Source organism: Primulina eburnea, chromosome 9 (assembly GCF_022965805.1).
Source record: "Primulina eburnea isolate SZY01 chromosome 9, ASM2296580v1, whole genome shotgun sequence".
Classification (NCBI taxonomy): Eukaryota; Viridiplantae; Streptophyta; class Magnoliopsida; order Lamiales; family Gesneriaceae; genus Primulina; species Primulina eburnea.
In genome coordinates this window covers 34,540,424-34,561,312 of record NC_133109.1, presented here as the reverse complement: position 1 = coordinate 34,561,312, position 20,889 = coordinate 34,540,424, and the positions used below count along the sequence as shown (strand labels likewise).

At 33.2% G+C, this 20,889-nt stretch overlaps 1 protein-coding gene and 1 pseudogene across 4 annotated transcripts; one reads left to right on the top strand and one right to left on the bottom strand.

The window, feature by feature from the left end:
• Positions 1–96: 96 nt before the first annotated feature.
• LOC140842017 (arogenate dehydratase 2-like) lies at positions 97–19,701 on the bottom strand. Of its 4 annotated transcripts, none has more exons than XM_073209811.1 (12): positions 19,561–19,701; positions 5,817–6,141; positions 4,500–4,653; positions 4,308–4,369; positions 4,121–4,213; positions 3,712–3,912; positions 3,548–3,628; positions 2,809–2,889; positions 2,581–2,670; positions 2,417–2,484; positions 2,017–2,098; positions 97–1,930 (listed from the first exon to the last, which is right to left on the bottom strand). In XM_073209811.1, exons 2-12 carry the CDS (start codon positions 5,865–5,867, stop codon positions 1,868–1,870), a joined length of 1,026 nt encoding a protein of 341 aa, XP_073065912.1. In that variant the 5' UTR covers positions 5,868–6,141; positions 19,561–19,701; the 3' UTR covers positions 97–1,867. The 4 variants fall into 4 exon arrangements, with proteins under 4 accessions (XP_073065912.1, XP_073065911.1, XP_073065913.1 ...); XM_073209810.1 differs by lacking the exon at positions 19,561–19,701 and adding an exon at positions 6,327–6,447; XM_073209812.1 differs by lacking the exon at positions 19,561–19,701 and adding an exon at positions 6,327–6,447 and having other exon boundaries at positions 4,500–4,650.
• Positions 7,251–8,129, top strand: LOC140842085 (nectarin-1-like; annotated as a pseudogene).
• Positions 19,702–20,889: the final 1,188 nt, after the last annotated feature.

Here is a 20,889-nt window from a genome sequence, read left to right as displayed (position 1 = left end):
GCAAACAATTTGGCATTGTTCAATTCGAAGAAGAAATTAATCAATTCATAAGATGGAAATCGACAATGAAAAGAATTAAGAGACATTTGCTGACGATGGTACAGAATGAAACCTTCTAATTTTGGAAGCTTTTATATCTCTGTTTTGATCTTAAATGCAGTTCCATGATAACATAAATCATCTGAAGACTGATTCATAGATCAAATATTTCTCAGTGGGATACGATCAACATCAGATAGGTATTAAACAGACACGAAATTTAATAACAAGGCCATAGAAATCCCATGGTTTGCTGCTTACCGTCTGGAATTGCAAGCAGGACAATCAGTTTTGAAGACCGAATCAAAGGGACATCACAATTGCATTTCCCCAATCCTTTAAAGTCGCCTCCTCATCAATTGAGATCGATTCCGCATCAGCATACTCAATCCATATTTTATTTGAATAAGACACGGCCTTCTCTCCAGCACCTTCATATTTCTTGTGTTTGGGCAAAACTCGCACAAAGGGGTTGCTGGGACCATCAGTTAGAATCAGCAATACACGTTCTTCCACCACAGCAGTATACCTGGGACATATGGGATCAATAATCTTCTTATTGATCGCCCAGAGTTTGTCCCATTCCATGAGATTGAGATTCTTGGAGGCCCCCTAACCATTATAAAGAAGACAACGAGCACCGTTATCATATTGTTGTCACTTGACAAGCATGACCACCTAGAGATTCCCTCCACCCCATCCCGCCCGATATAAAACTAGACAAAAATTGGAACTTAAGACGTAGTCAAAACAGACAAACATGTGCATACAACACATTCACATAAGACATTCTCAAAATCATCACAAACTTGTTCGAGCTGCATGACATCAAATTAAAGCAACTGGAGGAGCAGGAAATATCAATCCATCCTGAGACATAAGATAACGGATCCTCTGCCACTGACTGCGCATCAATTTTAAGGTTTTCTCCGCAGTAGTTTTCTTTTCAATCTCCTCAAAAACACTGCGTCTTGTGTCATGTAATCCTGATTCCATTCTATGACCAGTATTTGAAATGGATTCATCAGCATAAAAGTCTACAACAAAATCGACGGACCCCGTAAAAATGCACATCAATTTCAATATTAGTTGATGAAGAGAATGCAACCTTTCTCCAAGTTATAAACTATAGTAATAATCACAGGGCTCAAAAGTTTGTATATCGTTTTATTTAGTAGAGACACAATGAAGCAGAAGCAAAAGCCCTCCTCTACAGTGCACTTTGAAAGTTTTTAGTTAGGAATCCAAAGTGTGGTAAACATAACCGACCCCTATGATTTCTTTGGGGTTTTTTCCTTCCGATTTCAAGGTTTTGTGGTGTGTAGTGTATAACAACTGTACGTGAATCAATTTAATTGTTTGATGAGAAGAGACCACCTTCGAATCTTGCTGCTAAGGCACTCGCCTCTATGTCGCGGGGTTACCTTGAGAGGATGCATCCAAATCGCAGTCCTAAAAGTAACCCCCCCAACTTCTTGCACAAATCATCTAGTTTTACTGATAATTCCCATGACTAAAGTGATCCATTTCACTGGGGAAAGATGAGTTTCGTCTTCCAAAAGGATATGAATTGCAAAGAATTAGACAATTCAAAACCAACAAATGTAATTAATAACAAAAAATGTAGTTTCCAGATCTATCAATAAAGGTCGAAACAATATGAATAATGAGTTTCTCCACGTGGGGAATAACTTAAAAATGTAAGATCGACGAAGAAATTCCAATCGATGCCAAGTGCTGCCGATACGATACTTGCTCTTCTGTTGCTTTCAGTGGCCAATGTGGTATGTATCAAACAAACTTTTTGGATAATTATGTTTAGAAGGACTCATTGAAAGCTATGATCATCTGCACGGTAACTCCCAAAAACCCTCAAACTTGTTGCCAACTCCTGCAACAGCGGAGCACACTTATTATGGCACTTGAAAACAGAGATAATTACTCCACAAGACAGGAAATTACAAGTGCAAAGAGTACCTCTAGACGACCCATGGCATCTTGTGTTCGGTTTTCCGCCATGGATGCTTCGAAATCAGCATAGAACATATAACCGAAGCATCTGTTCAGAAATACAAAACATTTGAAAAGTAGGAAAATGCATTTATAAAATGAAATTGCTAACCAATATAGGATTGGTATTTCAACTGATATATCTAAAAGTGGATTGTGATGCTTAAAATGATATCAAACCAATTTTAATGACACCATGTATTCAAAAATACAAATAAAACTCGGAGAGCATCAGGATTTGGCTAGTTTCATGATATAAATTTGAATGTCAATCTACCACTTGGAATAAATTATTAATCACATCAATATTATCTATCAAACCTTTATATATCTTACAAATAGAATTCTAACTTTCTGCATTATTTACTTTGGAAAACCAATGATATTATCAGTAAGTGTCCACGAAGCTTGCTTCTGCAGTGGACGGCTTTCGATCTGTGTCAAGAAATGTAAAATGAAAAAAAGAAACGAAAAAATGTAACTTTTCATAGATAATAAATCACAAACATATTCCTAACAAGATCAACACACCTTGGTAAGATTGATTTTCGCCTTGTCGAACACGTCGAGTGCTTTACAAAGCTTTCCCGGACCTTCCTCAAGAGAAAAGACTATACTTGTCTGACAAATGATTTACATGCATGATAAGTAAATTGCTAGGTGCAGGCGAAGACTTATTTTATGTAGAAAGTTGAATTATAACTACGTTCTATAATAATTACTTAGCATTTAGCAATTAACATAGCTAGGAAAGCTAACCTTGAAAGGCTTATCGGTGCCAGATATAATAGGTTTCCGCCTTGCCAGCATAATGAACCGAGTGACGCTGTAAGAATCATCCTAAAAGTAAAAAAATAAATAATAATATATCATGCAACTGATGTATTTGACTCACAAGAACATATAAAAGTAACTCATAAACAATCTGTATGTCTTGAGCAAGTATAATCAAATTATAGATCTTCGCAGCGGTCATGCTAGCAACTGCCCCAACATCCTTGAGTTTATGATCAGCAACATACTGAATATTCAAGCAGAGATAATATTTAAAAGTACTGGTGATTAAACTGAATGAGTACGCATAAGTTCTTGAAATTAGCCGCATCACATCTTATTCAAATTCCTGGATCCTATGAGTAACATTAGTTCTTGACTTGAAAACACTAAGAAATATTTTCTTTCACTTGTTCGAAAGAAAAGTTGTCTTCATGAGAATGTATTGAAAGTTGTTTATAGATTTACTTTGTTTATCTTATATGTGTTTATATTGAAAGTTATTTATAGATTTACACATTTATCTTATATGTGTATTCATTTCAATCCAGTGCTAATTTTGCCAATAAAAAAGTGATGACATCTGGTTTCAAAGCAATCGCTCTGTCTTTCGTGTTTTCCTTGCAAATCCATAGCAATTAAAATTCAAGAAAACACATAGAACCACATCGCGAATGACATTAGAACGGATGTCATAAATTTGATTTTATGCAAGTTATTTTACCTTGGCAGCCCCAGCTGTATCATCCACAGCTACTCGCACCATTCCTAAGTTAGTTAATGTGTTCTCACACTGTGCAAGCGCCTGAACATCGAAATATCAAAGGTTACATTGTGGAGTGAACACCTCGGGGACAAATAGGATAAGTTTTATTCATCGTAAAGCACCTGTGGATGGCTATGAACGCTCTTTAAATCTTCAACCTTGACGTTGGGGTTCGCTAGTAAGCAATGTCTGATTAAAAGTTTCTTTTCTCCAACAATATGCAATCTATGTCGAAATAGAAGATCATAATTTCTGTGAATGCTGCCACCCAAAGAATTTTCTATTGGCAGTACTGCTCTATCAACGAGCCCACTTTCAACAGCCTAAAACAAGGATTGCAAACAGAAAACGAGAAATAGAGGTGAAGTACATCTCTTTCACGTTGATCTATTCAAGATAACACACAATTATTTACGTGAACACTGCAAAAGACGGACTGTCAAGAGGGAAGCCAGTAAGAAACAAGTCATTCCCTCTCAAATGATAAACAAGCATCATATAATACGACGCCAAACGGCAACATATCCTCACCAGAAAACAAGTTTCAAAGTCTGGGCGTGGAACTGGTTCACAATTTGGGTATGCCGTCAATGCTGCAGACTCACTATATGCACCTGGAACCCCCTTTCACATTGAAAATCCATTCATTTAAAAAACTCTCCATAAATAAAAACAAGATGCAGTGACAAAAGATAATGAAGGAAAGCAACTATTAAACCTGATAAGCAACACGGAGACGAGGCCCTTCATCGTTCAATTGAGCGAATAACGTCGAAGGCCCTAAAAAATCCAAGCATTTCATACGTAAATCATTCATGTAAAAATAAAAATACGTAGTTATAGAAAAAACATTTGAGTGGGAGTTTGGATTGAATTCAAAAGGGTAGTCTTCGATTAGTTTTTGCACTACTTCTTTTAATTCTGGTGCATGGGTGACTCCACCGTCTGGGGAGATCAACGGCGATACTAGGAGTCTGATAAGGGTTTTTGTCTTTGAATTGCAGAGGGTTCATCCGGGCTATGGTGGCCGCCATCGGAAAGGGATTTGGCTTCAAATCTTTCTTCTGTTACAAAATCACGTATATATATGATATTAGTAATCCTAGCCTTTTGAGAATGATAATATATAAAAAAAAATCGATAATTTTTTTTTTAATTTGTGTAAAATCATAAATAAAGTTAAATATATGAGACGAAAAAAGTAACTGCTTCGTAGTTTGGATATCATAAATTTGCAAATATTGTAACAAAATATTGATTGACAATAATTTCTTATTCAACTAAAATTATTATAAATGACAGTAAATATGAAGTTTTACATATTTCTCGACAAAACGGATAAAATAAAAGCATAGGAGTTGTTATATTGCGCATTAAAAATATTAATTAAATTAGTAACAAATGATACGATTAAATAATTTTCTATCTAAAACTTATTTTTAAAATTTGTAGACCATATATTTTTTAAAAAACACATAATTCGGCGGATTGGGTTAAAATGAGTCGTACACTTTTCAAATTTTCCCCAAGAGAATATTTAAATTTTATAAAAGTGAAATTATCCATATTTACTTTTTATTATTATTTCCTTGCTATGGAATTATTGGATAGAATTAAAAATTTAATCCAAAACACAGAATTAAATTTAGAGCGTCCTGTGAATTTTATTACATATAATATATTTTGACGGAGTCGAATCTTTGCATTTTTTTTTAAAAAAAAAAACTATTTAAAATCTGAAATCATTGTAATCTATTATTCATGGCATTTATCCATGTTCCAACGACGCGTATGGAAATAAATATGTACTAACAAAGTAACTTTTAAAAAATATATATAATTAAAGTATAAAATTTTATTATGTTGAAAAGTTTGGGAGGTGGTAAATTATTGGAAAGAAAACAAGTAAAGGAAGTGGGCCGGGACTAATGGAAGATTCCAAAATTGATCAATCTTACGTTATCCATTGGACCTACTCCTCCTCGTCCCCATGCTTCCTATTTTACCAATAAAAAATTATATAAATATTTTATTCTCACATTAAATTATTGGCATTTATATATATAATTAATTTAATTAGACATGATATATAGTCAATCATCATGTGATTTGGGGCTGATTAATAGTTATATTTATATTTAATAATTAAAAAGAAAAAGAAATACATATTTATACACGTAGAGATGAAAAATCAAATATCATAAAACAAAATGTAGAGAAAAGGAACCTGCAGGCATGATTGATAAGCATCCCGCAGCCTCTTTCTGAAAATCCACATGTGAGGACCATTCCATTTTTGTGTATTTCAGATAAAATATGAAAAGTCGGTAAAAAGAAGTTCATAATAAATGAAAGCAAAAAATTCCAGAATAACTACTTCGCGTCTAAAGGTTGCTTGCTAGATACAGGCCCTACTTTATGTAGTCCCATCAAAGCCTAGACGACTGGCAGAAGTTTGTTCACTGCTGATTTCAACGAGAATGACAACTAAAAGAGACTCGCTCCAGTCTGGGGCGACCGTTTCCATATTCCCGTACAGTTGTTTAATCAACCTAAATCTATAATCTTTTTAGCCACATTCGAATTCAAACAAGAGTTGGCAAAATTGTGAGATTTAAAAATGAAATGACCGGCAGCATGATCATCCAATCGAGAAGAATTGAAAACAAAATCCCCAAACCCGTTAGCGATTCATAATTGCATTCAAAAAATTGCAATAAGAAAGAAGATAAATAACCCGTTAGATAAGGCAAGAGTTGGTGTAGAGCCGGGAGCAAGAGTTGAATTTGTTGTGAGAGAGACAACGGCGATTTTCGCGATGGCGAGAGGAGGAGAATAGGTAGAGAAATGGAGTTCCATCGCGTCGCCGCTGGCACTCGAAAATTACCCTAACACTATGTTTGGAAGCAAGGATTTGTGGGGATTAGAATTTGTAAATCCTAGTTTTAACAGTTTGGTTAATTGGATGTTATAGATGAAATTGGATTTTAAGGGATTTTATATGATTTGACTGGATTTGGTTATCTATAAAAAATTTTTTTTTAAAACTGATCAGATTTGATAGGATTTGGATTTTAAAAAACCTAAAAAAATATTTATAACAAATTTTTTTAATTATTATCTTTCTATGTTTGAGAATATGTTAGATTGTTCGTTGGCTTTCGAATACAAGATGGAAGCTGATTAACTTAAAAAATGATTTAATTTTTTTAAATAAATTTTAAAAAAAAATTCAAAACACAGAATTAAATTTAGAGCGTCCTGTAAATTTTATTAAATATAAATATATTTTGACGGAGTCGAATCTTTGCATTTTTTTTAAAAAAAAAACTATTTAAAATCTGAAATCATTGTAATCTATTATTTAAGGAAATTTCTTCATGTTCCAATGACGTGTATGGAAATAAATATGTACGTACATATTCACTTTTTTTTGTAATATTTATTTTTAAAAATATAATTAAAGTATAAAATTTTATGTTGAAAAGTTTGGGATCTGGTAAATTATTGGAAAGAAAACAAGTAGGAAGTCTACATGAATATTATTGTTATCGTTGATTGAATTTAATTTAGTGTAAGTAATTGTATATGCAATTAATTGTATAAGTAATTTTAAATTAAATGATTTTTATTCATTAATTTACATTATATTGTTTAAGATATGGCTGTAACGACCAATACAACTTTTTGGAAAAGAAACTAATGTTTTTTTTGTTGACACCCAAAATATACGTCGACCGTATTTATACCAAGTATTTATTAGAGATCTTCCAATTAACATAGATATTTATAATTTATATTTATAATTTTTAAAAGTGGTCAACGACGTTGTGCCCCCAAATTAGAACAGCTATTAAAGTCAACTGCTTTGTTTGTAAGTCAAACGCGACGGCGGACGATTTCTTCTCCGCCGCCCTGGCCAATCCCGACACCACCAACAACACCTTCGGATCACTAGTTACAGGTGCCAAGGTGCAGAGAATCCCAGGCCTAAACACCCTCGGCGTTTCCCTCGCCAGGATCGACTACGCCTCCGACGGTCTCAACCCACCACACACTCACCCACGCGCCACCGAGATAGTGTTCGTCCTCTACGGCGAGCTGGAAGTCGGCTTCATCACCACCGCGAATGTCCTCTACCCTAAGATCATCTAAAAGGGCGAGATCTTCGTCTTCCCTAAAGGCCTCGTCCACTTCCAGAAGAACAATAGGAAAGTCCGGGCTGCAATTATCGCCGCCTTCAATAGTCAGCTGCCGGGTACACAGTCCATCGCCACCACCTTGTTCGGGGCTTCGCCGCCGGTTCCGGATAATGTTTTGGCAAAAGCCTTCCAGATTGCGACGCCGGAAGTTCAGAAGATCAAGTCCAGGTTCGCAGCCAAATGATCGTGATTATTGGAAATGTAAGTTCTCTACTTTTTTTCCAACTGGGAATTATTGCATTGTATTTAGTTGATAATTCGATTTATCATTTACTTGATGTTCTGATGTTTGCATGAAGATTTTCCTAATTTCTTAACAATAAAATCTGCTTTTCGTACACATGCATGAAAATTTGTGTATAATTCCGACATAATTTAGACAAAATAAGAAATGAATATTTTTTAAAAAAAGAAAAAGAAATGAATAAATCACATATTATTTGTATATCTGGTTAAAAGTATTATTAATTTAGTGTGAGTACCTTTAACCAAATTTTTTTTTTTTAAAATTTTTTCTTCTTTGAAATACAAGACGGAAGGCAAAGATTTTTAATCTACTTATATTTTTGTTTCATTAATGTATGTTACATCATGCTATCAAAACTTTTAGTCAAAATATTTTCCACCTATTATGGACCAACTCGTTAACGGGAGCAAATAATTAACACTATCACTCAAATAAAAACAATAAAATTTCTTTAATTTATCTCTATTTTACTCTGAAAATAATTAAGTAAATTCACCCTGTCTCACCTTTAGCAACTCAAAGTATTCATGGACACCGCCTGACTCGAGTTTTTAATGTAATGGAGTGCTTGACCTTTATTGCTCCAACGTCTCGTAATCCCTCTCTGCTATAATCCCTTCTGGGCGTGCTTCACAATTGTGTTCTGGATCTCATCATTTTAATTTGGCAATATTGTTCATTCACATATAAGGTTGCAGTTAAATTCGAAGAAGATATCACTCAATTCATAGGATGGAAATCGACAATGAAAAGAATTAAGAGACATTTGCCGACGATGGTACAGAATGAAACCTTCTAATTTTGGAAGATTTTATATCTCTGTTTTGATCTTAAATGCAGTTCCATGATAACAAAAATCATCCGTATTAATCATAGATCAAATATTTCTCAGGGGGATACGATCAACATCAGATAGGTATTAAACAGATACGAAAATTAAGAAATCCCACATTTCCCTCCTCTTACTTCGCCATCTGGAATTACAAACAGGACAATCGGTTTTGAAGAACGAATCAAAGGGACATCACATCTGTAATACCCTTTCCTCTCCAGTTGTATTTTGTCTCCACGCTTCAAGTTCCGCATATCAGATTCCCCAAGTGCCAGCGTCTCCTTCCTCGTACGGATTGACAACATCAGTGAAATCTTCATCTTCCTCAAGCTGCGATTATAAATCACTTGACAAGCATGACCACCTAGAGATTCCCTCCATCCCATCCTGCCGGATATAAAACTAGACAAAAATTCGAACATAGGATGTAGGTAAAACAGGAAAACATGTGCACACAACACATTCACACGAGACATTCTCAAAATCATCACAAACTTGTTTGATTGGTTAAGTATGGAGAACAACCGAATCAGCATTTAACAATAAATACTCAGATTGAGTTCTATGATATTGGTCATTTCGATCATGGTATTCACTTGATCGAAGAGCATGTCTGATGCCTTCCACGGCATCAACAAATGGACAACAAAAGTCGTATGTTGGATATAATTTGGATTATCCTGTGACGAGGCATCAACAAATCCACGGCATCAACAAATTAACGGGATCAGAAGTCATGTCAGGAGAAACAAATCTAAGGCATCTATACATATCGTCATGCGACTCCAGAGCAGACTCCCTTCTCCATACGCTGCCAATCACAAGCGCCGCCTTGGGACGAATGCTCAGAGGAGCTGATGGTGGAGAGAATGTTGAGGGGGTTTGTGATTCGAGGGGATTAGAAATACATCCCGTCCTCACCCATTGACATCCCAATGACGGTAAAACTTAAAAGTAGAAAGATGATAAAACACTGTTGGGGGTGGTGTGATAAATAAAAACTTTACAGTTTTGAATTTCATAATAAATAATAATGTCTCTCATGATTGATTTTAATATTTATGGGCGAAGATAATATATAGATCAACATTTTTTTCTTTCGGCTAAAATAAATCGAATATAAAAGGTCAAAGATTGAAATTTATTTGTATAAAAAATCTCGTGAATGATATCAAATTTATTTTATTTAATCGGTATAACTATTTAAAAAAACACAAACCTAATTTCCAATATTGTTTCATTTAATTTCAAAATTCTAATTTAACTTAATGATGTAATATATATGTAGACATGAAAAATCAAATATCATAAAGCAAAATGTAGAGAAAAGGAACCTGCAGGCATGATTGATAAGCATCCCGCAGCCTCTTTCTGAAAATCCACATGTGAGGACCATTCCAGTTTTTGTGTATTTCAGATAAAATATGCAAAGTCGGTAAAAATAAGATCATAATAAAGACAAACATAAATGAAAGCAAAAAATTCCAGAATAACTACTTCGGTATTGCATGCCCAATGAATTAATCTCAAGAGTTTCACATCTAAAGGTTGCTTGCAAGATACAGGCCCTACTTTAGTTCCATCAAAGCGTAGACGACAGGCAGAAGTTTGTTTACTGCTGATTCAACGAAAATGACAACTAAAAGGCTAGAGTTTCAATATTCCAGTACAGTTGTTTAATCAACCTAAATCTATAACTTTTTGAGCCACATTCGAATTTAAACAAGAGTTGGCATCCCTGCATATCCAAAGCTCTCCCGTTTAGTCAACCTGCAGCAACCCAATCCAATATATTAGAAGTAAACAATACGGTGGTTTTCATGAAGTTACAAAGAGCTAGTTTACCTCCATCAGGCGGAACCCGTACTTGATCAACCACTCTGCAACTACCTCGGTATAAAGCTGACCATACTCATCCAGTGCCATTATGTTCCGATACAGCTTTTCTTCAGCATCTTGATAAGACATCCCATCCTCTGCCCTATCTAGCACATAACATACCGCCGATACCTGAAACTCATACTGGAGTTTTTCCTTGAGATTTGACTCCGCAACAAGATTGGCCCAGAGCGGGTCTTTCTCCGCAACTTTGGCCCCTAGCTTCCGTATGGCAGCATCGACACTCAGCTTTGCAAACAGGGCACTCAGGTATTTCCGTTTCTTAGTAACCACTTCAGCCAGCAACGGATCATCGAGTCCGGTAATCCAAAACTTTTCTTCGGCGTTGGCGCCGTCGTCAGTAGGCGAGGAAGACGCAAATATCTTCGTCTCTGGCCTTTTATTTGGAGAACATACCGGAGGCATGTAGAGGGAGCCGGTGGACGGACGACAAAGCCGGCTAGGAACGACGGAGCGGGAGAGGGTAGGGACGACGGAGACGGAGAGGGAGCGGGAGCGGGTGGGCACCGGGAGGGAAATGAAGAAGATGGACTTCATCTTTTTTCGCTGTCTACACGAAAATGTTGCGTTTTCTGATATACATACAGAACCTTTGACGCATGACAGAGAATACATGCACGAACCCTATTCTAAGTCTTAGGTGCTCAGACCTATGAAAGTTATCATGACTAGCTCGAATATTTGTGGGTTTTGATTTGATCTCCTTTAATTTGTTACAAACATTTAATTTATTTATGTATTTCCTAATTTTATGTTAAAGCATTAGTACTGTATGTTACAATATATAGTTTTTTTTTTTAATTTAGCGTGGACTGTAGTAAATATATACTAAAATAATAAAGAAAAAAAATCACTACTCCTATTATAATAAAGGGCACGGGTTGGTTTATTCAAAAAATAAGAAGGAAAAATTAATTAAAAATAAACAAATTACTGATAAAATACATTAGCTTGGACTTGCGAACAAATTTGTGAGTCGATATTCTACATTGAATTCATTTGTCCTCAACATTTATGGTTAATTGTTGCATGCATATATACATGCATACACACGTATATTTAATTCTTAAATTAAATATTACATTTAATTTTTAGTGGTGCAAAGATTTGACAATATATATTCCTACGGATTTATTTTTGTTATATATATACACGTATGATAATATATAGTGAAACTATATATCTAATCTAAAAAAAAAGAAAGAAAAACAGTGCCTGCATATTTCATTTTTTAGGTATAACGTGCATGGGATTGGAGCCGGACTCAAAAGGAAAAAAAGAGTATAATGGGACCAGTCTATATATATGTGCAAATGTTCTAAATAAATTAAAGAAGGTGTTAGTCCCTATCAAATCCCAGCATAATACTCGAAGCCTACGTTATTTGTCGTGTTCATTTTCAAACACGATTAAAAAGAAATAGTTAAAGTTACAACATCTGTAGAAAATTTATATGCTTTTTGTTTTGTAAAATTTAATATTATTTCATGGAAAAACTTATTTGGTACATGCTTTTACAAATCCTTACTTTTTGAAAAAAATGTTTTAAATACTACCTAGTAGTATCATTTTCGATCAAAATAAACACACATATTTAATAACAACAACAACAAAAAAAAATAATTCACCTACACGCGCGGGTAGATGTTAATTAAACGTAAAATTTTCAGGAAAAGAAAAATAAATATCACTATGAAAATATATTATCTCAAGTCACACGCTTAAATTCACCAACCCAACATGAGCTGAATCCTAAATTTTATCACCATCTTAATCATAGATGACGGATTGTGTGTGACACATAATCCATTTTCAAGCAAAATATATATATAAAAGAACAAAATTATTACCTGATTTTAAAACTTTTTGGACAAAAACGTACATCATGTTTATGTTGTATCCTAAATTAAAAAGATGAGTGTCAGAAAGTGTATTGAGGAATGAGGCGAGTGCAGGAGCCAATGACCATGGATGCCAAAGCAAAAGGTACACGTAGCAGATCCTCTCTCGGTCTACTCCACAATAATAAAACTACAGTGAGCCAATGAAGCTAACACACCTACCGAGGAAATTAACTTTTCCAAACGTTCCCCCAAAATTCACTCCGGATCATCCTTGACGTACGTGACCTTGCACTTGTCCTTACTGTTGGTGTTCCTTATGGTCTAGTTCAACCTTTAGCTTTTGGGATGATCAGTCTGTGACTGTCGATATGATACCCCAAATGTCTATATATAAAAACAGTACTGCCGAGTCTTTCAAACATATCCACCACTCGCATATTAATTTTGTTTCTCTTCTTCACTCTGCCTCTTGATGCTCTGTTTCAACTCGTGATAAAGTTTATGTACTTTTTCAGTTCGCCGACCTAATATCTTCATGTTAGATTACTACTGATTGTCCCGTTGTATCTTGGAAAACAGTCGTTCAACTTGATCTTCGAAACACATACAAGAGGTGATGAATCTGTTTTAAGAATAATATACTCCGTATAGGTCTCGGTTTGTTTTATTATTTTCGTTTCGTTTGTTTTGTTGGACCTTATGTATCAGTTACAGCGTTACACTGCTTTGTTTATCTTTCGAGAACTACGATATTTACATTAGATAATCATGAAATCTAAATATTATTTAAAAAATCTACAAATATTTTGAGAATTTAATAGGACAAAAATTAATATTCTCATTCACTATAAAAACAAGTTATCGGAGAAGCGTTGGAGACTTTGGTTTTGCCGTCTTTGGGGATAAGGTTTCGTAATCAATTGTTGTTATGTACCAAGCACACTTTCGAAATAACATCGAATGAATTTTATTACGAGTAATTTATATTTTGAAAATAATCTATAAAGATTAATATATAAACGTGCATCAATAATGTATAAAACTTATTATCATAGTGAGGTGTGATGAACTAAAACTGAAGTATGAACAACACCATGAATTAAGTGTAATTTGGATCGAGATATTTATAGTCATTGGAACTATAATATACAATGATTTAAAAATATATAATATAAATAAAGTTGAAACCAAATTCAAAATTCTCAAATCAAATTCTGTACTCCCAATTAAATTCATATATTTATGGGAACACAAATATAATATTATTAAATCACATTTGGAAATAAAATTAATAATAGTTTGTGCTTGTAGGCGGGTTTCGGATGAAAATAAGAGGGCAATACTGGTTGGAGACGTACAATACGTACTCAATTATTTTACAATACTACTAAAATATAATTGAACTTTCAATATTAATATACTCTATATATCATATTAAGTATAAATGAATTAAATAGAATAATACATAGAGAATGACATAAAAGGATTTGAACTAAGCAAGCAAGAGATAAGAAATACCTCTTAGAATAAGATGTTGATGTTTTTCTACCGATCACATCAACAAACTGATAAATATATTGTTGGACTTAGAGGTTATTGGGCTTGATCTTTGAATGTGAAATTAGATAAGCAAGCAAGGTCTAATAGATGGTAAGTGGGAAATGTCCCACATTGGAAAATGAACATAGCATTGGTGAACTTATATTGATTTGCACTTTGTGGAGGTGTAACAATGATTGGTCAAGAGGCTCTCTCTCGCGCGCACAGGCGCAGGGGGGTGCAAATCATGGTCCCGATTTGCAGTGGAAAAAGGCTTGACTTGTGTGCAAGCGTACGTGCGCGACCTGGGCGCGTCGAATGTCGGACCGATCAAGGCAAAATTTCCCACCGAGGTTCACCTGGCTTTTGCTATTTTTAATTTTCGAAAATTGGAATTATGGACCAAGACCTTTGGTATTTCAGCTGACCTTTGGTGTTGTAACTGATTCAGCTGACCCTTGGTGTTGTAACTGAAAACCTTTGGTGCTCCAGCTGCTGACCTTTGGCCTTTCGAATGGCCAGCCGTAACTGTCCATATGAGTGCCTATATATAGGTGCAGCCTCAAGCCATTCAGATCATCCAACACACTCCCCTGCTTTCTGATTTTCGTAGCTTTGCTTCCAACTGTCTCGGCTGCTGCTGCTTCACCAGTTGCTGTTCCCCTGTTGTTGTTCTACTCTCGTGATAAAGTTCAGGTACTTTTTCAGTTCGCCGTGGTGGTACCTTGTGCTATGGTACTACTGGTTTTCCGTTGTATCCTGGGAAACAGACGTCCACGTTCATCCTCGCAGCACGCACCGGAGGGGACGAATCTGTTTTAAGGACATTGTATTTCATACAGGCCTCGGTTTGCTTTACTTGTTGCACTGTCCTGCTGTTTTGTTTATCGCAATACTGTTCTCTTTTTCGATTACCTTTCCGTTTCTGCGTATACCTTTTGTATAACATATATATGATCCTGAAATTGAAAATAAGTCATGTTCAAGATCCAAAATTGTGGGACTCTTTATTAATATTTTGCTACAAAAATATTTTACATTATATTTCACATATGTTTATGCAGTTATGGATGGATCTCAGCCCAAAATTGATGCTCTATAAATTGACTTCAAAGAATTTTCGTGAATTTACATGGACAGCGACATGCTCTACTTCTTCAGTTGCTAATGTTAAGATACACTTTTTGCCATAATTGTTAATTAAGTAGAATGGTAATTAAATGTGCCTTGGTTCCTATTTGATTTGCCATTTTTATCTTCTCGCTTGAACAATGCCTGAAATCCCCATTCCATTTTCTGCACATATTTGCATCTGCATGAATGACCAATTCTATCCTACTCCAGGTGAGGTACTCCCCTTTGCTTTTTTTTTTCTTACACTTGTTTTTTTTTTTAAATTATTATCATTACATTTCACACTACTTTAACCAAAATCAACCAAATTAATCATTAAACTAATTTCGTTTCATGTATATAACATGTGTTATATTATTATTATTATTATATTATTATTATTATTATTATTATTATTATTATTATTATTATTATTATTATTATTATTCTCAAATTTTAAAACTTAATATTTTATATTTAAAAATTACGTGAAATTTTTATTTCATAATAAAACTTTTACGTTTGAGGTCTGAGATTTTCATTTCTATTATTCTTATTTTTGTGGTAGAATCATATAAAATGTAAAAATCAATATTTTAAAATTTAATTATTATAAAGAATTCTATGTTCTACCCATTTATAAAAACTAATAAAATTATTGTAGCTATTTTTAAATGCTATACATGTATATATTATTTAGTGACATGGAGTAAATCTCCCGGAGTAGGATAGAATTGTCCTGCATGAATATCTAATTCTCGGCTAGATATGTTGGTCGACATAATGTTCTAGCATTGTGGTCACAGAACCAATAATCCCAAATTTCTTGATTTTTCATTAGAGTACTCTCTTAAACCTTCCTATTAATTATATCAAATGTATTTAAATATTTCGTATGATTCGACAAGTCTTTTCAAATTTCGCTTTCATTTCTATGTAATTAATTTGATAATTAAGTCTCTTAAAGAAGTCATGAAGATACAATATATTAAGAATTTAACAGCATACACACTCACACACACATTTATATAAAATAATATATTTAAGAAAATCAACGACAAGGAAAATAATGATGATAGTAATCAACAATGTGGTGGCTTCTTATTTCAATTTTTCTATTTACACCTAAAACAACCCTAGCTCTATTTAATTAGATTTCAATTATATTTTAAGCAATAGATGAGTTGGAATTTTTTTCTTTTTCATCTGAAAGTTTTAATTTCCTATAATTTATTTCAATTTTTGAAAGATTTAATTTCCTTTAATTGATTTCAATTTTTCCACATATTTTTATGTAGGTATGGATGTATCTTAGTCCAAAATTGATGTCCTATAAATCGATTTCAAAGGAATTTCGTGAATTTACATTGACAGCGACAGGCTCTAGCTCTTATATGTCAATGATACAATGTTCCTTCTTCATATGCTAATATTGTTAAGATGCAGTTTTTTGTCATTATTGTTTAGTAGAATAGGAATTAATTGTGCCTTGGTTCATATTTGATTTGCCAATTTCCCTCTTCTTGCTTGAACAAGGCCTGAAATCCCCATTTCATTTTCTGCACATATTTGCATATGCATGAATATCTAATTCCCTGCTAGATATGTTGGTCATAATGTGAACTTGAGGTATGCTTGTGTAACTCTCTATCACTTGATGTTGAAGTTTCTAGGAATTGTACAGAAAATTATTCATAAAAGAAGATAGTTTGAAAAATAAAGAGGAATTCTTGGTTCTTGCTTAATAGAGTTGAATTCAAATTTTGGGACAGATTTGATTTCTGAATTAACGTATATATGATACATTATGAATTGAATTATAATGCTGTAAAGGACAATTAATTGGTAAGTTTCCAATTTTTTGGATTTCAAACCCAAAAATTTGTATCTCTATTAATTTTATCTATTTACTATGAAAATTTGCTTGATTGAATATAGTTAAATATTTAACAACTTCGCCTATTAATTCATATTGCACTGTCGATAATATAAAAAAAATCGAGTTTGAAATTCAACAAACACTGGACTCTGTACAAGCTTTAGACATTATATTAATCTAACATTCTAACAATAACCAAAAGGCCACAAGGAGATTTTCAATCTCTTAACGTGAAAAACTTGAACGTCAACAAATGAAAATGCATGCTGTTGTTACCTTGTACCAAGTCGGAGGAGTATATTTAGGCAAAGCAGGCTTGGACAACCAAGTGGCGAACTTGCTGTAGATAGCCCTGATTCTTCCCCTTTCAAACCAATCTGGTGAGGAAAATTTTGTAGTGAGAAAGTTTATAATGGTGAGAAGCTGTAAATTTATTAAATGCTCTACAAAAAATTTTCTCCGTACTTGTACAGTTGAAAAAGGAACAAGTTCCATCACAGTGTATGGTGTTTTACAAAGTTTATCAAATAACTCATCTTTATACTATATTTAAATGTTTTATCTTTTTAATTTTTTCTCTACATTTTTTTCAATTATTTTACTGCTTATAAAAGTGTGGATAATAGAAAAATTTTCTAATTGTGAACGGACATAACTACCCTTCACATGTTTACTTAATTTTATTATTAAGTAACATATGTGGTAATTTCACATTTAGTCTATTAATTAATGATTAATACTAAATAACCACATATGGTTATGCTTTTGTGCTTTTGACTTTATTCCCTTATCTTTCTTTCATTATAATATTTAATTAAGTCATATTTTATTTTAAAAAAAATTAATTCATTTTATATATACATATAAATGTGTGGATGATAGAAAAGTTTTCTAATTGTAAAATAAAATTGAGTTCTATTTATATTTTAGTTTGTATGTATCAAATAAGTCATCTTTATGTTCTTAAATGTTTGAGCTAATTTTTTTAAAAAAACTATTAAATTTACTTAATATTAATATTAATTATTTTTTCCATTTTAATAATTTTTTTGGACTTTCATTTAAATTCTAAATTAAATTATTTATGTTATTTATTGTGCTCTTACACTATCATTTGAATACATTCAATAAATTATTAAAAATAAATTTTAATGTAATTAGATTTTTAAAAAAGCTTCAAAAAGTTACATATATCACTACAACAAAAACGGCAAACGACAACGGAAAAATCCGTTGTCGTAGTCTTTTTAAAACTGTTGTAACTCAGAGTGTTGTTGAAAGTCCGTTCAACGACGACGATTTTTATCTGTAGTGGAAGGTCGAATTTGCGACAGTTTTTAAAACCATCGCTAATAAAATTAGCGATTGTTTTACTCAAACCCGTCGCTAAATCATAATTAGCGACGGTTTATTAAACCGTCGCTATTTAAATCAGCGACGGTTAAAAAACAAGCCCGTCGCTAACATTAGCGACGGTTAATAATCAAATTTCCGTCGCAAACTTGTTTCGAAAAATAAAAAAAAATACTTTTTATAATTTAATAAATCTAAAAAACTAACAATCGAAACTATAATCGTGTAAGAGGAAAATTTTTTTTCAATGAAAAATTTGAAATGTTATGGAGTGGTGAGAAAAAATTTACGTGTTGTGTGAATTGATAAAATGATGTAATAGAGAATTTTTAAATGTTGTGTGAAGTGATAAAATGGTGTAAGAAAGAAAATTTTTAAATGTTGTGTGAAATGATAAAATGGTGTAAGGGAGAAAAATTTTAAAAGTTGTGTGAAGTGATAAAATGGTGGAAGAGAGAAAAATTTTAAGTGTTATGAGTGGTGAGAAAAATTTTAAGTGTTGTGATGGAGGGAAATGGACCCAGAATAGTGATATTTATACATAGTTTGCGACGGTTTTCTGTTAACCGTCGCTATTGGCGACAGTAATTCAGAAACTGTCGCAATATTTAGGCAAAACTGTCGTTATTTCAAATTGGCAACAGTTTTAGAACAACCGTCGCAAAATTTAAAATAGCGACGGTTATAAAAAACCGTCGCCGATTTAAATAGCGACGACATTTAATTGACATTTAATTGTCGCTAATAGCGACGGTTATAATAACCGTTGCTAATAGCGACGGTTTGTCTTTAAACCGTCGCTTTTTTTAACAACAGTTCATTAAAACCGTTGTCGTTTCACAAAAACACACGCTAATCTACAACGGTTCACAAAAACCGTTGTCGTTTCTCCAAAAACACACGCTAATCCACAACAATCCTCAACGTAAATGAAAAAGCGAGCTGCAAATAAGCGTCATCCAACAGAAAAATAATACCATATAATTTTATATTGTCTGAGCTTACAGGTGAGCGATTCATAATTGCATTCAAAAAAATTGCAATAAGAAAGAAGATAAATAACCCGTTAGATAAGGCAAGAGCTGGTGTAGAGCCGGAAGAAAGAGTTGAATTTGTTGTGAGAGAGACACCGGCAATTTTCGCGGCGGCGATGGCGGCAAGAGGAGGAGAATCCGCGGAGAAATGGAGTTCCATCGCGCCGCCGCCTGCATCGAAAATGAAGCTAACAGTTTGCCCTTATAATGAAGTGTTGAGGGCCTGAGGCAATCAAATATCGTCCTAATTTTCCAACTAAATATATTCATTCCTTGCATTACTTTTTTTTAATTAAACTATGTATATAATATATACATATACGCATATAAAAGTATGCAAATATAAATCAACTTAAATCATACAATGCTCACTTTTAAATATTCGAGCTCAAACTTTAACCAAGTGCACAAATTCGGGCTCCACCTCTTGAGTATGTTTACTTTTATTCTATTGATAAACACTAATGATATTTGTATGATAATTTTTAAAAAAAAAACAGGTGATATCAAGAATCAACTTTATGATACGAATCTATGACCTCATCAAACTCGTTAAAATATTATTTTTATGTCAAAAATATTACTATTAATAACGGTTATGAATCTAATCAACTCATTTCATGATTATAGATCATTTCATAAAAGATTTACTCTAATTTTAATATCTACGTAATGATATTCAAGTACGTGTAAAACTTTTTTTACCAATCTAACGTTATTTTCTTTACTTCATTGACTTTGTTTTATACATCTATCTTTGCAATATTAATTTTATATTTCGCATTTATCCCATGATTTATAATTAATATCAATATTTCGGAAATAAAAAATATTATTTTATGTTCGAATTGTTAAAAAGCTAATTTTTTGTATTTATTAGAAAGTGTCGGAATGATTTTCAAGGTTCATATTCAAGCAGAATCCAACTGAACACATATCAAACTGAACGACTCGACAAAAAGAAATATATGAATATGGATGACATATCATTATAATCACCCCATTTTTTCTTTAAAAATATTAAACAAGTGACAAAGTTCCACCAAGCATAATCACCCAGTTCAATTCTTATATGTTAAAACTGAATTCAATTTCATGAACTTTAATGGCCTCAAGATTAATAAAATGCCAAGTCCGAATCTTGCTGCTCAGGCACTCGCCTCGATGTCGCGGGATTACCTTGAGAGGATGCATCCAAATCGCAGTCCTAAAAGTAACCCCAACTTCTTGCACAAATCATCTAGTTTTACTGATAATTCGACATAAGATCGAAATCTGAAAGGTCTTTTTATTTAAATATCCATAAACAGAACGAGGAGTAATCTACTTCCACGCAAATTTCTTATATAAAGTGGCCA